The sequence below is a fragment of the Montipora capricornis genome, chromosome 4, assembly GCF_036669925.1.
Source record: "Montipora capricornis isolate CH-2021 chromosome 4, ASM3666992v2, whole genome shotgun sequence".
Taxonomy (NCBI): domain Eukaryota; kingdom Metazoa; phylum Cnidaria; class Anthozoa; order Scleractinia; family Acroporidae; genus Montipora; species Montipora capricornis.
Window position 1 is genome coordinate 52,499,455 of NC_090886.1, and position 22,380 is coordinate 52,521,834.

The 22,380-nt window shown below is 42.3% G+C and overlaps 2 protein-coding genes and 1 non-coding gene across 8 annotated transcripts in view; 1 reads left to right on the forward strand and 2 right to left on the reverse strand.

The window, feature by feature from the left end:
• Window positions 1–1,480: 1,480 nt before the first annotated feature.
• LOC138044895 (kinesin heavy chain-like) lies at window positions 1,481–3,432 on the reverse strand. The gene has a single exon (XM_068891282.1). The coding sequence runs from the start codon at window positions 3,407–3,409 to the stop codon at window positions 2,342–2,344; it is 1,068 nt and encodes a 355-aa protein (XP_068747383.1). The 5' UTR covers window positions 3,410–3,432; the 3' UTR covers window positions 1,481–2,341.
• Window positions 3,433–6,935: 3,503 nt separating this feature from the next.
• Trnat-ggu (transfer RNA threonine (anticodon GGU)) lies at window positions 6,936–7,008 on the forward strand. The gene has a single exon. It is a non-coding gene; the product is annotated as a tRNA-Thr (tRNA).
• A 526-nt stretch (window positions 7,009–7,534) lies between these two features.
• LOC138047375 (tetratricopeptide repeat protein 28-like) overlaps window positions 7,535–22,380 on the reverse strand; it is a 32,371-nt gene continuing 17,525 nt past the window's right edge. For 4 of the 6 annotated variants that reach the window (XM_068894208.1, XM_068894210.1, XM_068894211.1 and 1 more), the window contains 7 exons: window positions 20,956–21,103; window positions 15,102–19,804; window positions 14,436–14,673; window positions 14,212–14,288; window positions 13,262–13,478; window positions 11,135–12,552; window positions 7,535–10,456 (listed from right to left, as the gene is read on the reverse strand). In XM_068894208.1, coding sequence (XP_068750309.1) covers window positions 11,144–12,552; window positions 13,262–13,478; window positions 14,212–14,288; window positions 14,436–14,673; window positions 15,102–19,804; window positions 20,956–21,103 — 6,792 coding nt within the window. In that variant the 3' untranslated portion in view covers window positions 7,535–10,456; window positions 11,135–11,143. Of the gene's footprint in view, window positions 10,457–11,134; window positions 12,553–13,261; window positions 13,479–14,211; window positions 14,289–14,435; window positions 14,674–15,101; window positions 19,805–20,955; window positions 21,104–21,399; window positions 21,612–22,380 lie in introns of those variants that run through there. The other 2 variants (XM_068894213.1, XM_068894209.1) reach the window with 2 other exon arrangements.

Genomic DNA, 22,380 nt, shown 5'->3' on the forward strand with positions numbered 1-22,380 from the left:
TGTCGCCCGTGTGCGTGCGCTGGTGATTCCTCAAGGTACTTCCATCCCTGAAACGTTTCCCGCAATGGTGGCATCCGTACGGTTTGTCGCCCGTGTGCGTGCGCTGGTGTCTTTTCAAGTTTGTATGAATGTTAAAACGTTTCCCGCATCGGTCGCATCCGTACGGTTTCCCCTTCGTGTGCGTGCGCTGGTGTCTTTTTAGATCACCGCTTCGATTGAAACGTTTCCCGCATTCATCGCATCGGAAAGGTTTTTCTCCCGTGTGCGTTCGCTGGTGAATTGTCAAATCATAGTTACGCTTAAAACATTTACTGCATACATGGCAAGGGTACGGTTCTTCTACTGTGTGCTTTCGCTGGTCTCTTTCCAAGTCATTGCCCTTCGATTTAAAAAACGGTTGCTTGGTACGACGACTTCCGTGAGAGGTTCTACCATGAATCCGTAGACAACGTACAATATGAATCTTCAAACTCAAAAGAGCTCGGAAACCAACGCGACAAAGATCGCATTGATATTTGGCCTGCTTAGTAACATGATGTCGTTTTTCGTGTCTTTTGAGCGCGCACAACTGATCGAAACTTTGATGACATTCGACACATTCGTACAAGAACCCGTCTGTCACCACCCATTGATGAAATCTCAAGGTTTGAAGGCTGCTAAAACATTGCCCACACGCTTGACAAAGTGGTAATTTTCTCATTGAAAAAACTCGAACGACTACCATTCATTCACCAAATAGAACTGAAACAAAAAGGAAAAACAACACCGCCAGCCCAAATTTGCATGGTACCATTTTTGGAACTCATAGCAAAAAAATCGATCTCTGGTGGTTTTGCTTATGGAATTTTAATTGGTAGGTTGTTGCGAAATGTGTTCGCTGGTGCCTTTGTAAAATCTCTAGAGATTTTAAAAATTTTAGGACATTGGTCGCACTCAAAAAGTTTCTCTCCCGTGTGCGTTCTGCGTACGCTGATGTCTTTTTAAATGTGCAGCTGTTGCAGTTGCAAAAGCTTTGTCACATTGGTCACACTCGAAAGGTTTCTCTCCCAGTGTGCGTTGGTGGCTGAGTTTTTCTTGGCTAAAAAAAGGGAATAACAAGTCTGCCTTATTTTAGGGTTCATTAAAGAAACTCAATGGACCGAGGCCGCCATAGTTGTAAACCCACAACAGCATGGGTGTTCACATGCTGTACATCGTTGGTGTTGATGATGAAAACGGATTTTGCGCTATGCCACACACCTTCCCGGCTGAAGTCAAGGCTTTTTTGGTCTCTAGATAACGACATGGTTATGGATAACAAAAGCACCAAAAAGAAGCTGAGGTGTTTCAAAAAATACCTGAAAACTAAAATTCTGCCTCAATACATCCAACCAGAGGTCGAAATTCTCGATGGAGGGGCTGATATTGAGAATGCGGTGTTTTTTTTCCCAGGTGACTCTTCGAGAACCAGTCAACCTGGTAGAGAATCTGCAAGCGCGGATTCAACCCGGATTATTGAGTCTGAAACCCAAACTTTTATTAAAGAGGCATGTATTTTTAATAAAAAATCAAATATAAAAATTACAAAAAAACCATGAATTCGTTCTTTGTTTCTTTGTCTTTGTCTTCATTTCTTTGTCTTTGTCTTCATCCAAAACGTTCCGAATTTGCATATCAACCGCAAACCTCCCTTTTCTTATTATGTAACAACCTTCTCAACACGTATTTTTTTGTGCTATAAAAAGCGGTGGAGCATCCTTTCTTTTAAAAAAGAAAATGGCAACCATCACGGACGATTCCCTCTTTCGTGTCAAAAAAGAGTTTAATTTTTCGCGTGGATGCTGGCAGAACACCGTGAACACGGCCCATTTTAGAGTACGAATGCGGCAACAACGAGACATCACCGCCGAGGATTCGCTTCTCTCTATCGGTGAGGCCATCTCCACCGCGTGGTTTGCATTGATCGAGGAACAATGGCAAGAATGGCAGCCTAAACCCGAAGACACCATTGCTTTTACCATCTCTTGTCCACGAATCATTCAGTATGAGGATAGTAGGACCATGAAAATGGCCGAATGGCCTACCTTTGGAGTTCGTGGCATGAGCACCATGTTGGATCAAATGGCGGATTCCTTGGAGCCTAGGGAAGATCTACAGGTCAACGAACCTTTCGATGTCAAGATCTCTCGTAAAATCTCGAACGACGATCATTCATTCACCGAATAGAACTGAACAGAAAGAAAAACAACACCGCCAACCCAAATCGCTTATGTTTTGATGACGACAAAAATGTCCCAGAAAATCACCCACTCTCCACTAGCAGGATGTTTGCCTGCTGGTTTGTTCCTTTTTTTCTCAATTGTCAACATTTCTTTTTAATTTGAATATACAAAACACAATTGTAGTTTTCTCTAACGTTATTCCCAACATCACAATTACAAGAAAAAGAAAATTGTTCCGGTTGCACTCTTCTTTCATACCTCACCACTTCTGGTTGATACCATATATATTTAGGATACTCAACTTCCAAAAAACAAAATACTCCAAGAAGTTTATCGATGTCTACCTCTGAAGAATGAACTGCCACATGTTTCCCCCTTTCTCTTTTAACTTCCACATAATCGTGACACCGTTGATTTAAGAAATTTCTTTTATGAATAAAAAGAAAATGAAGAGACAATTGTTTTTCTTGAAGCAATGTTTCCTCTTTAAAAAGGATCAATTTATCTTCTAAATGATAAATCTGTTTTGACTGTTCCGAAAGCTTACTTGAAATCAAAGTAACATTTCCTGAAAGCTTTAACATTTCCACATTCTCTTTTTCCAAGGTAAGTGAAACATTTTCATAGTCATCCTTTAAAGCAAATATATAATCTTTCAAGACTTCTACTTCTGCCACCATCGATTCTGAAATGTTTTGACTTTCAGACTGTAAAAAAGCCATTTTATCATGCAAACCTACCACCTGTCTTTCACATTTCTTCAATGTTTCAAAAACCACTTTATCGTTGAACTGTAAAAATTGTCTTTCATGGTCTTCCACGTATTTCTTCAATGCTTTTGAAATATTATCCTGTACAAAATCCACTTTATCGTTGAACTGTAAAACTTGTCTTTCATGGTCTTCCATCTGTCTTTCGTATTTCTTCATTATTTTTTGAGCGTTGACCACTTGTTTTTCACATTCTTTCAAGTTTTCATTCTTCAGTTCTAAAAGCAATATTTTAGAATTAAGAGCTTTCACTTGTCCTTCCAAAACCAAAAATTTAGCCAACAAAAGATCTTCAGATGGTTTTTTCTCCACTCCCTCTTCAGCATTTTCAGTTTTGCTTTCTATTTCCTCTTCTCCAATATAATTTTCTTCAATGAATAACATAAGACAAAGAACAAACACAAAATAATAATACGAAGAACACCAACAGAAAGACATTCTAACACCCAAGATAGCTCTTCTAAACGCAACCCTCCCCATGTTTCATAAATAATTTAATGACCATCGAACAAGACAGGTTTTCACATTGTCTATTACATTTTAATTTAAAAAACTTCCTGTCTAAACAAAAAACACGAGGCTGGCAAAATGAATTCGCCGGTATCGCCATTCAATGGCTCAAGGTTCAAGTGGCTGGTTTTTTTTATTCTGAACTGTACTTGCTGGTGGCTTTTCAAATCATAGTTACAGTTAAAACGTTTGCCGCATTCGTGCTCTGATTCTTTTTTTCAAATTATTGTGTTCAAAAGATTCTACCGGAACATTAACGAAAAGGCAAGAACATTTAAAAGCACAGCTTCCAGTTTGAACCCATGAATTTGGTAAAAAGAGGACAACTTCCTGCCTGAGTGCTTTGTTACTAAAAATCACTTCAATTAGGTTAAAAAAACACCCAGAGCTTCCTCCTATAGCAAACATGACATCTAAAAACAACCTGATGGTCGCCGTTTTCAACCTCTTCTTCAATCACAACAACCTGAGTGTCGTTTTCAGTTTCCATGGGCTGGCAAATTAAAACCTCTTCCATTTCAGAAATCATAGTGTCAACCACAACAAGGAATCTAACCAAGAGACAAGGGCTTGCTGGGTACGCTCCTCCTTTTGAATAAAAACCAAACTCATTAGTCGCGCGTCACAAAACGAAAACGGATTGGTGGATATTTTCAAAATAAAAAACAAATGGCCTTTGAGCCTAACTATTTTGGCAAAAAATCAGTCAGTTATCGCACAAGCAACATGTCGCTGTTTTGTGTTCTCACCGTTGCCCTCTGGAGTGTGATCTTTTTTACCTACCATCTACCATGTCAATTGGTATTGTTGCCCACTTTTTCCACCCAAGCATTTCAAGTACTTAATGAAAGCATCGCGGCCAAAGATAATTTTTCAACCATTCGTTTCACATTGAAACCACCCGTCTTTCACCAGAATGACAGTTGTCTCATGAACACTTACTTGATGGCTCTGCACGAAAGCTTCACTCAATTGTCCCGAGAAATGAAAACTCAGCTACCACCAGAAACAAGCGTTAGCGTGGAAATCACCGAGGGTCAAACCACATGGCGCGGCTCGACAACGGTAAATCGTCTCTCCGATACCAATCATGTGTTTTTGCAAGCCATGACTAGCTTCGTTTCGCTTAACCCTCGTCGCCCACCCTATGATCCTCTCTTACAATGTTGGAACGCCTTGGAGCAAATGACACACAACCCAAATCTACAATTTCATCTCGAAGTCACCTTTTTGAAGGAGAACAACGATTCCCACAGTGTAAGACCAAGCCGCCCCCCAAGAAAACAAGATCTACAAGACAGGCTGACGCGTTTGGAAAGCAAACTGGCAGCTCTGGAAAAAGAAAGACAACAAGATTCTCAAGATAAAACGGAGGCAAAGCTATTTTTCAAAAACAAAACGGAAGCTTTGGAAATCGAGATAAAGACAATACAAAGTCAACAGCAACATCCTTTTTTCCTTTTTCTTCAAAATAAATCAGATTCATGTACTGAGATATACCGTGATAAAGAAGGAAGTTGTCGTAAGCGATTCAGAGGCTTGAGCAAAGAAAAATCAGACGACATTGTGAACGTTTTTTGTTTTGCGGAAAGTATTGATGAAAGCTATCATGTAACACATAGAAGGTATACACAATTAACACTAATTGTAAAAGAGGAAGTAAATCGGGACAAAAAGATGACATCGTGGAGATTTGAGTGTCCATGTGTTAATTCGGTCATTTTGTTTATTCAAAAGAAATGTTAAAAAAATAAAGCTAAATATAAAATAGTTATTAGAGCTTGTACAAGCAAACGGTTGGCTTTAAAAGAAAAGAGGCAAGAAATAAAAATGAATTCAGCCGACTTCATCTAAATTTCCTCTGCACACCATCTTGACCCTGACGGACCTACTTTTCTGAGTACACCTGAACACCGTAAAAACCATATCATAAGGAGACTTCACCACCCAGCCTCCTTGTTTCGCCCTTCGCCCTTTTCGCCCAATAAAAAAAAAAAACAAACCAACCCAACCCAAGCCCCCATCACCCCACACCATTCTGCACGCTCTCTCCCTCCACCCTTGCCGACCTACTTTTTCGGGTACACCTGAACGCCGTATTAACCATATCATAAGGAGACTTCACCACCCAGCCTCCTGTTTTCGCCCTTCGCCCTTTTCGCCCCATCATCTCAAAAAAAATTCAAGGAAATTCCCCATACTCAAAAACCCACCCAATCCATATAGGGCTAGTCCAGGGGAAAACCACACTTACCACCCCCAAAAAACCCACTTTCCATATAGGGGTATTAGAGGGGAAAACGACACTTAGCCGCAAAATCGACCCAAAATTCAAAAACCACCCACTTTCCATATAGGGGTATTAGAGGGGAAAACGACACTTAGCCGCAAAATCGACCCAAAATTCAAAAACCACCCACTTTCCATATAGGGGTATTAGAGGGGAAAACGACACTTAGCCGCAAAATCGACCCAAAATTCAAAAACCACCCACTTTCCATATAGGGGTATTAGAGGGGAAAACGACACTTAGCCGCAAAATCGACCCAAAATTCAAAAACCACCCACTTTCCATATAGGGGTATTAGAGGGGAAAACGACACTTAGCCGCAAAATCGACTCAAAATTTTTGCGTAATCTACCAAAATGACACATTAAAAGTCCCATACATTTCTCTACAAATTTTACACCCTCTTTTTCCATATAGGGTGACTTGAGGGGAAAAAAACACCAAAAAAACCCTCTCACTCCATTTTTTTACACTTGCGTAAAACCCTCAAACACCACCTAAAAAATTCCATACATTTCTCTACAAATTTCACACCCTCTTTTTCTATATAGGGTGACTTGAGGGGAAAAAATCGCCTCCAAATTTCCCATACAAGAAAACCGCTTTACGCACTGCGTAATTTTTTTTTTGCGTAACGTTTTTTCACCAAAAAAACACCTTTTTAACCCTAATTTTTTTTTTGCGTAATCGCCTCAAAAACCACCCCATTTTTCCCATACATTTCTCTCTTATTTTCACACCCTTTTTCACTCTATAGGGTACTTAGAGGGGAACTTTTTATCTACAAAATTTTTGGACCTGTTTTTTTGCACTCAATTCTATATAGGGTACTTAGAGGAAAACTCCCCTAGCGCCCCCCCCTACATACTACTTTGTTTCACCGACCAATGTTCGGCAAGATTTAAACAAAGCTGCTCCTTATTCCCTAATATGGGCAATCACATTGTTGCATTTCAAATGACGTCAAAGCGAAATGCTGATCCCTTTCCAAAAAGTTCCATTGAGAGATAAACATATGAAATGGATCATATATGAACTGCGGATATGAAATCAAGTGAAGCTTTGATCCTCGCAGTTATGAACGCAATTTTTGTAATTGCGTAGAGAAGCCTCATTCCTCACGGGAACATTAGAACCCACAAATGACCAGCTCCCAACGTCAGTGGCTTCATAGCTCAGTTGGTTAGAGCGTCGCACCGGTAACGCGAGGTCACGGGTTCAAACCCCGTTGAAGTCCTGAATTTTTCAGGCTTCTCTACGCAATTGCAAAAATTGCGTTCATAACTGCGAGGATGAAAGCTTCACTTGAAAGTCGCTCTATTGAGAGATAATTATGCTTGAGGTAAGAGGCTGCCTTCGTCATGCGTTATAAAAGGAGCGTAAACAGATTCCAAACTAGAGAGTTGGTAGTACCGCTGGTTGGTTGGCGGTCATGATTTTTTAATTATTTGTATAAATTATATGGTTGTTTTTGGCAGGCGGAGTTTTTTCCTTTCTAGAAAAAAAACTGCTTCCGGCGCTCTTGTTCAGTGCGACCTTAAAAGACAAACCGTCCAGCTGCTCTTTGTCTTCTACCCAACGAGAAAGAAAAAAGATGCGACCGTCAATTCTACGCGGTCATATCCATTCGAGCCGCGAGATGAATTTACTGCCCTTTCTGACAAGAATTCCATCCGTTCAAAAGGAAGGTCTCTTTGTTTTCCCATGAAAAGGGAACATGGCCATTATTCAGAGTGACTACAAAAATGAAGAAACATTTGATCTCTTGAGAACTTAGACCTTTAATTTATTACCATAAAAATATTTTCAAGTGACGAACTATATACAACGTTTTATTGTGTCTGCCTATTATTTACATAAGTATGTTTTACGTCCCGGATTAAAAATCTCAATTTCAAATTTCCCTGTACACGATTCGTAGACTGTGAGGAGTACATCCAAAATATACCGCACGAAGTGGACTGATAATTTGCTGACGTTTGGTTAAATGTTTGATTACCACTTAATTCAAATTACTTTTCTATGTCGAGGCTTGTTAACTCCTCAAGCTAACAAAGACTGCTAATATTTTGATAAATATATGCAAAAAGTATACTGAATAGAAAGAATACAAAAATAGAGAAAGAGTCCTACAGACACCCGAAGATGATATTCCACACAGGCTAGTCAAGACTTTGTCTTGGAAGTACAAAATGGCCATTTTTATACTAGAGAAGCATAATCCATCCAGACGAATTATGCGTCTCTCATGTTACACGTCTAGTGTAAACACGGGACGAACTATATAAGAAGCCAGACGTCTGGGACAAACTTGGCAAAAAGTAATTTTTTTTTCGCATCATGCGTCTGGACGAACTATCCACTTAAGTACGTCTTCAAAGACGCACTGAACTGGATAGTTCGTCCAGACGCATTATGGGTCTCCAGAATAAAACAGCCAATGCTCTCCAAAAGCTACAAAACAGTGTACTCTTTATCGCCCCGTTCCCGGTCCACACAGGCCTAATAGCCCATGCTCTGTTGACAACAGTCACAGAGGAGTCCTGGGCCCGGTTGTTCAAAAGCCGATTAACGCTAATCCTAGATTAAAAATTAACCAAGGAATTTATTTCTCTACTCCCAAATGCTGTTCAACGCTGATATTCTGCAAAACTTAATATTAGAATAAGTCAATCTTGAAAAACAAAAATAAGCAAAAGAAACTGTCACCTAATCCTGGATTAAGTTAATCGGGTTTAGAACAAACGGGCCCTGGATACAAGAACAAAATCCGGATACTTGCGGACGTAAAAACTTTTGAATCCGCAGAGAAAAAGTTGCGCATTAAAAAAAAAAAGAATACAGATACGTGTGGACAAGGCCAATATCTCTATGAACAAGCTTTTTGCCGTACTTGCAGGAAAAGATTCAGTGCCACAAAACGCATCTCCAATCTTTTCTCAACAAAGACCCATCAAATTAGCGATATTTGATCGAATTAACAGGAATAATTGTCAACGAAAAAACCGAACTATACTGGGCCAAAGAAAACGTGGGGAGCATGTCCAATTCAAATTCAAGTAAATAATTCGAACGTTTAAACTTCCCGGTACGAGAATAGGGACTTACGAAACACGACGGCGACGTCGACAAAAACGTCACGTCGAAATATTAGGGAGCTTACGCAACGAGTACGGCGACGGCAACGAGGACTTCATTTTAAATACGAGTTCGCGTTATTCATATCACTTCGAAATTATTTCATGTCGTTTCGCGTTAAAAATGTGTAGTTACTGTCGAGGAATTAAACTGGTATGAGTGAGCTGGAAGCGTAGAGAGAGAACTGAAAATTCATCGTCATGTGCTAACGTCCTCCACAGAACCTTGAATTTGGTCATTTCACATCATCATTTAGGAGATGACGGCAAAGAAATGTACCAAAATGTAAAACGCACGTGCAGAGCCATTCTCTATTTTCGAATTCCCCATAATACACTTTGTTTGCCCCCCAAATTTTGCATAAACTATTGTTTTCAAATGCTCTTGGGGACACTGCATATTCCCAAGAGCATTTGAAAACAATGGTTTATGCCAAATTTGGGGGGCAAACAAAGTGTATTATGGGGAATTCGAAAATAGAGAATTGTTTTTGCTCACTAAACCTATTGTTTTGTAGCGTCGTCGTTGCCGTCGGCGTCGTCGTTTCGTCAGCTTCCTATTACTCTGCACTGTCGTCGAAAGTCTTAACGCGATTATTCCGTCTTGTTCACTTCGCGGGATGTGGGAGAAGTGTCCTAAAAATAAATTGGGACGAGCAGTTTCGTTAAAACCTTAAATTTGGTGATTTTGCGACGCTGTTGTGCAGAGTACCGCAAAAATGTACTAAAATGCGGACGGCATGATCATTTAACCAATGATGTTCTTGTTTTGTGGGGTTCTCTTTGATGACGGCGTCGTAGATCCTAAAGTCCCTAATGTTAGGAAGAAAAGTAGTCCTGATTATGCTTTTATGCTAGAAACACTCGATTCTGATACTCTTCCTTCAACAACGGGGGCGTAAAAAGAGAGTACACTGTCTTCTAGCTTCAATACAAACATGAACAATTCTAACTCGCTGCAAAAAAAAATTCAATAATGATAGGTTCCGAGCAAACAATTTGCCCAGCAGCGTTTCCCTCTGAGATATATTGACACTGTTTTACCAAGTTATTTATCCAATTCACAAGAAGGAGCAAAATGAAGTTATTTTATCCAACACCACTCTTAATTATCGCATATTCATGAAAGGACTGGACATCTAAATTTTAATCCAATGTGGAAGCTAACCGGAGTCAAAAGCCGTGTAAAATACCTGCAAGGCAAGTAGAGATTGAGTCTCCACAGTCACGTAATTACGCACTGACTTGCAAGGAATTGCGTTGCTTTCAAATAAAAATCGGTTTCTAACCCTCATATATCAAGTAATTTTCGTAACGAAACTTTGAAGAGATCAATATGACCAGTAAGTATAAAATAATGTAACAGTAAGTTCTTCGTATAATGATAAAAAATTTAATCCAAGACAAAAATATCAAGTCATCTTTAGCTAATAAGAATTTAACGGTGATAGCTGCTCGATTACTTCCCATTCCACCAAAGTAAACCATCTGCAGAAAGACAAGCACAAAATCCGTGAATTTGTGAAAGGTTTCTGTTGTATGGCCGGCCTAAAAGATTAACAAAAAGCGAACGGTTAATAACATTGTCATCTCCACGGTGCAGCCCATTTACCCTGCTTCTCGAGGACGTGCAGAAAACCATGGCTAAGAGCGAACAACAGCCCTATTGTTGGTTTTACCTCACGTGATCAACAGACATGTTTTTCAACGAGAACAAAAGATGAGAGCTTCAATTCCAAGAGGATTGGGTTGGGACACCAACATGGCCGCCGTAACGTCATTTGAAACCGAGAATATTCCTGTCACAGCGTTTTCACAGACCGGTTTTTCTTAGATTGAATTTCCCGCGAATGCGACTCCTGCAGGAACTCGATGACCAATCATAAGAAACTAACTTGACGTCATAGCGTCACCGAACCGGAACTGTCATTGTTTTCTTTTTTTGTTGAAAACGCAGTCAAAAAAAAAAAAGATTGGTCAGTGAAAATGAAGTCACATAGGCTTAATATGGGAGTCGTTCCCTCCTCGTCATGGGCTCCAGGGAAGTGTTATTTAAAAGTTTTGATTTTCAAGACGAGGGAAAACCGGGATTGCTCTCTCGGAGAAGGCATAACGAGAACTCTACACTACAGGCAAGCCAGAGCATCTCACGCAAAAACGCGTTAAAAGGAAGTTAGCTGTTTAAAACGTTTGAGCAAGATGCCACGAAGTGAACAAACAACTCACCAGATCATGCTAGCAAGAGGAAGACTGGAGATGAGCTATATTTGCCAAATGTTCTCGCCTCAGTTTCCTGTTTCCTGCAATGGTTGCCGTCATCTTCAGTGACTGCGGATTTCCTTTCTTAGTTTGTGCTTTTATCGCAGCAGGTGTGACGTCACCATTCATGAGAGCAGCCGCTGCCATCTCAGCTGCAGATTGCCGTGTCTCGTTATCGGTGCTGTCTTGAGAAGACAAGGAATCGTTACGAAACCTTTGAAATGACTGAGTTTTGCCATTCATTCTTCCTTGCTGCATTTCTGCGGCAAGCTGTTCAGCGTGATTTACTTTCGCATCATTGGCTTTCGTAAGCGCAGGTTTAGTTCTCAGAGATTCGTCTCTTACTGGTGAATCCACACTAGAAACTCTCAAAAGCTGTGGGCCATTTTGATTGTTTCTTTCTCTTCCAATTATCACGTGTTTGCCTCGCAAATCACTGTTACTACGTTTCGGTCCTTTACCGTGCGCATGCTCTACCTCCTCCTCGTCACTGGACCCATTCTCTCTCGGTCTAGGAACGGATTTTGACCGGCCATTCGGAGAGGATCGAGATCCGTTGTGCACTACTGGATCCTGGCTTTCACTGCGCGTCCTTCTTGGTCGTCGAACCACGTATGGAACATTATTACGAGCTAAACCATTTCCATTAATACTCAATAGATTCGGTAAAGATTTCCCCACACTAGTCGATGGCTCAAAAGTTCTAGAGATCTGCTTTCCAACTCTAGCAGGGTTTTCGATGACTGTATCTTGCTTATCCTTAACTCTGGAGACAAAGCTTCCATTAGGATTCGGATTCGACGCCCACGAACGAACGTTCGTATTTTCTACCAACTCTCTGGCATTTTGTTTCGAGTCACCCCTTTTGAGGTCTACGAAGTTATGGCTATCGGAGTCCTTTAACGAACGCCGCTTTCCGACAATGTCCGAGTAACTGTCTATATCCGAATCGGACGGATCGGCTACCGAAGTCGTCCGAGAATGGTCCGTAATGGCGGACACTGAAGGACTCCTTTTATTAGTCCGAACGTGACCGTTAAAATTCGAGTGTTTATTCGCGCTTGAAAACGGCAATGCCTGTGCTTTGGACAACCCTCGCGCGGGCACGGTTTTTCTTTCAGGGTCTGGTACCGACACTGGAAGACTGGCTTCACTGGACAAGTGGGCCTCGGACTTGACAGGCCGTGAGGTGATGCTGGTTTTGGACCTCACACTTGAGTTCTTTGTGATATCCTGTGTGGAGCCCTCGCTATCTCTGGTCCTGTTGTCGAGGTCTGATTCCATCGAAGCTGAAATAAGTGACAGGCTGGAGATGATTGTAGATGCCGAGTGAACCTTGGTGAGCTTGAAGGTAGGATCTTCTTTTTCAGCGGGATTCTCTGAATCTGAGAGAAGAACAAAGTAAACGCCATCAGATTTTGTTGGAAGTGTAACAGCTCTCGTCAGGTGACATTATTTGATATCGAAGCAGCTTCTGTTGTCTTATAAGTCTAACCCGTTATTTCTGTATTGTAGCCTATTCCTTTCGGTTTCTGTAGCAAGCCAGTCACATTACCACCTTGCGAGAGCTGCTCAATCGGCTGGTTTTCCTGTATGTATGAGCCACTGTTTCTGTTCTCATGATTCCCGGATTAAATGATTCCCCATGCGAATTTCATGACAATAGAGTAACTAATTCAGCAAAAAGAGGGCGAAGTAAATAGCGCATATTTGTATTCGGGGATGCTTGTAGGAGCGCGCACGAAAACTGAAGAGACAATTTAAATCTGAAACGTGAACAGAGCCAGGAAATCTAATTGAAAAGAGGCAACTAGTGACTCGATTTACAAAGCGTGATGGCGTTGCTTGTGAGAGCGAATTATCAGTTCGACTCGGAGCAAACGAAAGCACATCCTATATCCTCACCAACAGGCTTGCTACCCAAGCAATAGCCAGCTCATCGAAGTGCCCACCCCACACGTGTCACTGCTCGCTCTCGCGCGTAACATTTCGCGATCCTCGAGAGGGAGAACTCGCACGCAGGCTAGCTACTGTTTCTTCTAATATTTTATACGATATGGCTGGTTCAAGGTAGAGAAATGGTAATCGTCTTACCAGTAAGAGCACACAGAGCCTGTACTGTGCATTGCACGGCGCGCCTGCTGTTTGCTTTGCCAGATCTCAGCATCACTTCATCTTTGCCAACACCGATCAGATCAAAGCCGAGAGAAGCGAGAAGCTCATGGCATCCTATGGTGCGCCAAAGTTTGAGCTTCAGAGGGACCTGAACATTGTTCATTCCTTGGGCGAAACACGAAAGAACATGGCTAAACTGAAAGATAAATATCGTAGTAAGGTTAACTCAACTCTTGTGACTCAGCAAAACAAACTCAATTTGAGAAACGACACGAAGTGTCCTTTAGTTCTATACAACAACTACCCATTTGCAACATTGAAGTTAGGGTTGGGTTAATGTTAAGTTGGGATCATTCTTCTCCCCTAGATAGAGAAGTAGGGAGGGTAAGGGAGACACTTCGTGACCTTTACACCATGTATTTCTTCCTGTAGTCGTAGAGAAGGGACATAACGTACCACTTATTATATGGCCTTTTTTTTGCCCAGTTTTGGCCTGTTCTTCGTCCTTTGGATAATAAAACTCGCTCTCGCTGTGGCTCTCTTCGTCGCTCATACTAAAGAAGTACCTGTATGCTAGTTTTTCTTTCAGTTATTGAAAATATAGTTGTACTTTGTCCATATTTTTTGTTGTTTTCGCCCACGCGCTCGTAGCTTTTAGTCTCAACTCAAAAGAGCCGTCGAGCCGAGAAAATAAAATTTCCTAATGCCCGGTCATTACAAGAAAATCTTGCCCGCTCAGCAGCCAATCAGAGCGCGTGTACTATTGTAGCCATATAATAAGGGATTTTAATCAAAATGTGCAAGTATTTCTGGTACTGCAGACGAAATGTCATTGGATTAAGGTTTCGACTGCCGAGGTTTAAACTGATCAACTTTCAACTGAAATTTTTCTCACTTTTGATACAAAAGGAGTATCATCTAAAACATACCAATGAAACAAGCGCCGTGTTAACAGCATGAGCGTTGACGAGTTTTGACAGCGCCTGAAGGGTGGTTGGACTCAGCCCTGAAGGAAAACGCAACAAACAAAACATATGAAAATAGAGGAAAATGAAGCGAATAAAGAAAACCGAAAAAAACTCAATAAGAGTTTAACGTCCATTTCCCCTCCACCTTACTCTCCTTCGAAAAAAAATTCTTTTCAAACTCCTACCTAGTAAAGCATGCAGATGATTGCTTGCGGCAGCAAGTTTATCAGCGACTCCACTAGTGACCGATGGGAAGAAAACAGAGTCTGGGATGCCATTAGAAGCCTTTTGAAACCGGAAACCAATGAGCTTTAGAAGCTCGCGCCATCCGTTGGCTCCTTTTACTTTGGCATCTATGCTTGCGTCAGCTGTGTACATGGACGACCGCTGGCCTTGACGAATGCGTTGCTGAGCTTTGTCGACCTGAAACCAATCGAAGAAACGAAGTGATAAATTGAATCTTTGAATGGGCAACTTGGAGAGGTCTCATTACCAGCTTCACTTAAGTCGAAACGTTTTTAGCACGCGCCAATCCGTAATTTTCAATCACGAATTGCGCCAAAAATTATTTCATATGCTTGTGTTCATTATGTAATTCAAGACCGCTTTGTGGTCCTAAAGTGTTGTTTCCTTTTAAAAGTGCTTGACTATAAGCTGTTCGAAAGCGTGACAATAAATAAACCAATGAAGTTCCGATCCAACGCTTACTTTGGAGCCAAATAGCAAAGTAATTTTATCGTTTTCACAAGATTCTTGAGCTAAGCTTACGAAGAATAATTCACTGAATACAAGAACACAGATTCAGGAAAAAAAAGAGTAGCAGAAAGAGCGCAGTTTGCCGCCCAGCTTACCAGATGCACAAGGACCTTGAGTGCGTCTCTGCAGTTGCCAGGATTATCCAAGAGCTTTGAAATTGCACCACTCATCAAAGCTTCCTTGTTTGTGAGTGCACTGTCCCCGCCCACCAGCATGAACCCTGCCCAGTTGGATGGGTGCGAGAACTGCTTTGTGGCTTGAACCACTTGCATAGCTTGACACAGCGCTTGACTGGCCAGCATCCCTTGAAGAAGACTGCCATAAAATGCTTTGAGCAATAATTTGCACGCAAGATCAGGGACTGGCCATAGGGATATCAATACACACTGCGCACCCGCTGACAAAAATGATCTTGTCAGCGCGATGACTCCATCCGAAGTAATACGATTAGGAGACGAGTGGTTGTGCGCAGCGCCGATGACGACGAGTTTCGCGGATAACTTTTGATCTAAGATGTCAGATGCTGTGAGCAGAAACTCGGACAGCGCAGGCGCCTCTTGCGAGGTCACATCACCAAGAATATCAAGGCTTGCACCTTCGGGCGATCCCGCGGGAGTCGAAAATCTCTGATCGTTATTTTGCGACGCAAGGATAAGTGATGAGAGTTTCCATGACACGTGAGTCGCAAAATGCACACACTCGGCCTTCGGCAATCTTTGGACTACTTCGCTCTTGGTCGCAAGATTACTAAGCAAGGGTTTGGTGTTAAAGAGCTCAGCCACTATCTTCGCTTCGTGTTCAGCACTTGGGTTCGATTCCCACTGACCGAAGTTAGTCGGGACCTTCGGATTTCCTATCACCATGATGGACGACGCATCCAAACCGGATCTTCTTGACGACATAACTTTGCCATTCGTGGCCAGTGACTGAAGGGACGGAACAACGATTAAGCGGAAGCGTCGAAACAAATACTCTTTAGAGAGGCTTCCCTTCAGGACAGGAAACGGAACAAGATACAAGTCTCCTTGTAAAACCAATGCAAGCTCCGAATCTTCGCCCTCAAAAGATGACGACGCTGGTAAAGCGTCTTCCATGGGAGCAATAAGCAACTCGTACAAAGCACGAAGAGGGGGTTTTCCCGACCAACCAAGCTTCTTGTTACTAGTTCTTACACCGTTCAACTTTCGCACATTCTTCTTTGACCAGAAATTCATCCTCGAACTTGAGCGGAAACTGGAACCAAGAGACAAAGAAGACAAGCTGATAGTTTCATCTTCATCCGCTGAAATGTACGATTGTGGACTCGCACCGGTGCTGAGAATACTTCCTCGTTCCCAGGCTTCCTCTGTCTCACTGTCAGACAGGCTTGCGGTACGACTTAAATTCAAATGTGGTTCAACTCCCAAGGCGTCTCTCACTTGAGTGATGTACGAGTCTAACAAGGTGGAGCCTGGTGAATACCCAGCACTGGCACTCTGATCCAAATCAATCGCTATTTCGTTGTCGTGGTCTCCATCAGAAAGAAGAGTGTCGTGAAATTTCACTATTCCTTTCCTTGGTGTGATGAGCCAGCTGTACAAGTGTCCAGCAGCAATCGAGTAGTACAAAACACTGCATTTCTGGCTTTTCACAAAGTCCGTTATATGCTCCGGTGAAGTCAACGGATTCTCCAAATACTTGGAAATGCCGTTCTCCAATCGATTACTTCCTTGTCGCTCCTGGAGCAAACCGATGAAGTCTCGGGTTCTGCTGCGCTCAGCGACTGCCAAAGCGTCTCCGTGGAATCCCTGAGATACCAAGACACGCTGCAAAACTTGATAGGTAGCTGCCTGCAACTCGTACAAAGACATTTTGTACTCGCCAGTGTGGATTCCTTCCTCTCGCAGTTTCTCAAGCAAGTCTGCTGCACGGTACAAGTGATCCTGTGCTATTTCCAGCTGATTATCAGCTAAATATGACAAACCAAGTCGATGATGGATTCGAGCTTCGTCTTCATTCCTTCCCAGCGTCTTTACGATAGCGAGGCCCTGTTTGAGGTAGGAAATGGCCTGGGTATAGTTATCCAGTGCGTGGTGTATTCTACCTAAGGAGCTATAAGCCTGTGCTTTTGCTCCTTGATCATTAATGTCAGACGCGATTTTAAGATGCTGTTCCTGGTAGACCACCGCCTGTTCATAATTTCCGAGAATTTCATGTGTCATACCCAGATGGTACGAAGCGCGACCCTTGCGCTCTATGTTGTTCTGTTTATCGGCAACAGCCATTTCTTCTTCGTGAAGTTTCAGCGCCTTCTCATATTCACCCATCCTCTGATTCACTACACCAAGTCCACAGAGAGCATCTCCTTCGTTGATTAAATCATTGCGTTGCTTTGCCAAAGACAATTGCTGCTCAAAACATGCAAGCGCTTGTTCGTAATTTCCTAGAATCTTGTGCATATTTCCAAGTTCACAATATGCTGTTCCCTTGGAGCGGAAATCGGCCAACTCATGCGCAACCACCAATCTCTTTTCAAAACAAACTAGCGCTTGCTGGAGATTTCCCATGGTTCTGTGCGCGTTTCCAAGTCCACGATACGCTTTGTCCTGGTCAGTGGCACTGTCTAACTGCTGCGCAGCCGCGAGGTATTTCTCATAACATTTTACGGCCTCCTCGTGATCACTCAGCATGTGGTAACAATCGCCAAGATTCCCGTACGCACGTCCGCTTTCGAGCACAGCGCCAGCAACTTGCTCTAAAGTGGCGATCTGTTGCTCGAAAAATCCTAACGCTTCCTGATAATCATGAGAGTTTATTTTGGTGATTCCCAAGTTGCCACACGCTTCAGCTTGCATGATACAATCGTCCAATTCATTGGCAAGGCTCAGTTGCTGAGAATAGCAAGCAAAAGCTTCCTTGTATCGTTGCATACCTACGTGAATTGCACCCAAATTACTCAAAGCCCTGCAGATTCCCAGTGAATCATTAACGCGTCTTCTGAGCTGTAGCTCAGTTTCGAAAGAGGCCAAGGCTTTCTCCAAATTACCTGCAGTCTTGTGCGCGCTGCCTAACGCACCACGTGCTTCACTCTCAAGTGATAGAACTTGCGCCTTTTTCGCAACTTGAAGTTGCTCCTGGAAAAAGCGGATACCTTGGTCAGTGTTTCCTAAGGCAACATGAATATCTCCGATGTTGCCGCAAGCTTTGAACTCGCCTTGGACATTCAATGCTTCCTGGGACACAGTCAAAAACTCCTTCTGACACTCAAGCGCTTTGTCTTGTTTGCCAAGCGCGCTGTACACGAGTCCTAGATTACAGTAAGCGTGTCCTAGACTAGACCTATCTTCCAGATCCTTTGCCATCGTCACGTTTCTCTCGTAATATGGTACCGCGTCCAAGTAATTCCCGAGGGAATAATGAGCATACCCAAGATTGTGACACGCTTTACATTCGCCAAGTCGATCTCGCAAATGCCTGCAAATTGATAGGAAATTCTCATAATAGGGTATAGCCTTGGAGAAATTGCCGCAAGAACTGTAAAAATTTCCCAAGTTACTCAAAGCAATGGCCTCGTTTGATTGATCACCAAGTTCCTGAGAGATAGCCAAGTGTTGTTGGTAATGTGTCAGTGATTTATCAAGGCTTCCAATGGCTTGATAAGCTACTGCTAGATTTCCTTGCGTGCAAGCCTCCGAGGGTCGATCGTTCACTTCTTTGGAAATTAACAACTCTTGCTTGTGGAATTTAATAGCTTGATCATACCTCGCGCATGCACTGTAAGCGCATCCCATGTTCCCATAGGCTTGTCCTTGGCCTGCTCGGTCCCCCAGCTCTTTACAAATCGCTAAGTGTTTCTTGTGCAGTTTTAAGGCTTGTCCATAATTCCCTTTCTGTTGGAAAATAATTCCTAGATTGGAGAGAGCGCGCCCTTCCGTGGCCCGGTCTTTGAGCTTCATTGCTAAAGCCAGCTGATATTCATGAAAGGTCTTTGCCTGCTCTGTATCCCCCTTGCACCTCATCGCATGCCCAAGACCTGCATACGCACGTGCCTCCATAAATGAATCCTTCGTTTTCTTCGCCGCATCCAACACCTTCCTGTGGTACTGAATGGCTTTCTCGAAATCCCTCTTGTAATGAAACGCGCTTCCCAAATTGCTATAAGCGCGCCCTTCTTCTGTTTGATCTCCTAACTCGACAGCAATTTTCAAATGTTCCTGGTGGCACCTGATTGCGTTGTCGGAATCCGATAGTAGCACGTGCACCGCTCCAATGTTGCCAAGCTCTCTGGCTTCACCTTGTTTGTCTCTCAACTCCTTGTAAATCTGACAAGACTGCTTGTGGCTTGCCAACGCGTTGGAATAATCAGCTACTGACACATAGGTGTGTCCTAACGAACTCAGTGCTGTTGCGGATGTTTTACGGTCTTTCACATTCATTGAAATTGCCAACTGAGCCTTTTGATGCTCAATCGCTTCTTTGTACATACGCTGGGAGTAATACGCTCCGCCGAGGTTGCCATGCGCTCGACACACTCCCGCTTTGTCATTTAACGATTGCGCCGTTTCTAAGTCCTGTTTCATGTATTCCATGGCTTTCTTTATATTTCCGATCTTCCAGTACGCCGTACTTAGCGCCGATATGACGGATCCCCTGAGGCGCAAGCCACATGTTCCGACCTTCAGAGCAGCCTCAAGACAATCAACAGCAGCTGTTACGTAACCGACTGACAACAGCTCTTGTCCAATCACAGAGATCATTACAAAAGGGCTCTTGTCAAGTTTCATTTTGTTCAGCTGGTTGTAAGTTGGCTCCAAGGCGGCTGTGGAAATCAGTGAAAGTAAGACATGATGGCATTAGTCCACTAGTTGGGTGATACTAACAAAGGATATCAGGAGTTTGAGTAGCCAATCAGCGCGCGTTCAGCGCTATCCACTGTTTTAGTATATACTAATAAAGTATGTACGCATAAATAGAACATCCTACAAATGATGTGTCACAAAATATACCTTGGCTGTAAAATTGTGACATAGAGATTGCCACACCCACCAGTTACCTTTCCTTTATCGCATACGACCTCGGAAATGTTCACAAACCAATATAACTCAAACTGTCATGGAAATAAGTGCTTTCGACCCAAGTGTTTTTGACAGCGGGAAAATCAAAGAAATCCAATTTACTTCGCTAGTAAACAAAGCAAGGTCAATTGACTCAAATGATCTGAATCCTTATAATGCTTGTCGCACCTTGTGTCCACACTGCCATTGATTGCTGAAAGCCGCTTTATTAGAGCGGTTTTCGACTGCGTATAATGATTCGTTTCGCCCTTAAAGCGTCTCAATTTAAAATTATTATCTCAACGATATTCGATTAATTGCATATTTTCTCATCGAACGTTTTGGAGACATTTAAAACGAAACAATCATTTGCTTTGAAAAATTGAAGATGAACTGGAGGAGGCACCACACCGAACCTAACAATTTTCAGAGGTGAAACAGCCCGCACATATCTTTGCCAGAAGAGCTGTTGACCGATTTTCTTGAGTGTATTCTTGAATGAATATTGGCAAAGTAATAAAAAGGTTAAATTAGTCCTCGGCAGGGTTCCAACTACGTATGTCTGCTTATATCATTTTCCACAACATATTACCGACGGCGGATAAAAGAAATTCATCTTTGCAAGAATTTTTGACAAGGAGAAGATGTTAGCAATTTGCTGAATGTTGGTAACACATTACTCACATAATAAGCAGATTGTAAAGTATTTCATTTGCGTTTGGGAAAGCACGTTGCACTCGTTTAGGACTTGTGGCTGATTAATTTCAGCAAAGTTTTCCTCGAAACGGGTTGTGTAAAAAGGAAACTCACATAATCAGTATGCAAGATAAAGATTGGCTAAACAAAATGGCGGGAAAGGGAAAAAACAATACTCACAGATGTTTCACTAAACCAAAGCAAGTATCACAATATTTACCTCTCAATGGGGACTTCATGGCGGCCTCAGTCAGAGAGGTCAGCAGTTGGGGACTCTTGTCATCCTGCGCAAGCGCAGAGGCAAAAGCTCCGAGGGCGTCGGCATGTCGCCCCAGGCATTGCAAGGCCACGCCTTGTCGATAGTAGGCCTGGAAACCACAACATTGCGTAAGCACATTTACATAAAAAAGCAAACAAATACGCTATTAGCCGAATTAAAATTAAAAGGAAATTTCAAGTCAATTAAGCTAAGCAATCAACTGTTTTCTTTAAACTATAACTACTCAAAGCAACAGAAACGTAATTTCATCGAAACAAATCATTTCAGCGCAGACGGAAAACGCGCAATTACTATGTTTAGTATTTTCGTCGTAAAGCGACTGTTGAGCAACCGCCCCCCAAATGTGATAACTGCTTAAAAGAAAGAGGCAATTTCTGAACAAACCTCACGCGGCATTTCAACTTTAAACTGCACACGACGGCCAGAGGTTGATGCTTTAAAGCCGGCCATTGCAGCCGTCTCAAAAACGATAAGCGTGAAGAGGATACGGTGGGTCTGTTGATAACTAATGAGATTGTCGCGAATTACACCATAAAAGAATATAACGTTACGAAATCTGACACTTCTAAAATAGTATAGCTTTTCCGGCGGAAAAACGAGTAGCGCGGCGTTTGAAAGACGGCCACCCAACTTGTCCTAGGACGGAAAGAGCAGGAAACTCTAATTAAATTGGAATTGTTTTGACTTATAACATCGCCTTTGGAAAGATGGAGGTACTTGCGTCGAGTGAGTATTAAACATACTTCATTGTATTTCCTGTTAAAGGAAGTATTTAAGCGAAATTGGAGAACCTTTGGTAAGAAGCTATTTTTATTCGATGGCACTGCAAGGCACGCAAGCAAAAGATGGGGCCTAAAATCATTTGGTGAATAGCTATGTGGGTGCAATATAACATACGGTAATTTTGCAAGCAAGGTAAAATATCAGACTGCAAACGATAACTCCAGAAAGTCTAAAAAGATAAAGTTATGTTTACATCAAAGGCTCTGCCTAAATAAATATTGAAAAACGTCCACCGCGTGACGAATTAAAAGGAAAGAGCTTTCTGAGTCTCTTATTACCGCAGGATCTGTCACAACTCAACAATTCGCAGATCAGATATCAAGGCAAGAATATTATCACCGCAAGAACACAATAATCAGGTGCTGCAGACTGCAGCATCAATAATTGATCAATAATTATTTTGCACCCAAAAGAAGTCATAAAAATTGGCTTTAAAATAATCGATCAATTAAAGCTGCGCCTAAAGGATGATCTGCACTGGAGTTAAAAGAAGTCGAGACAAACATCTGATTATAAAGAACTTTTTTTAAAACTTCGGATATCAACCCGCAGCCAGTTGGTTTCAGCGCCTCAAACTTTACG

What these genes read in the sequence shown, in the direction of transcription:
- LOC138044895 (XM_068891282.1), bottom strand. Translation starts at nt 3,409, where the DNA reads ATGTCTTTCTGTTGGTGTTCTTCGTATTATTATTTTGTGTTTGTTCTT.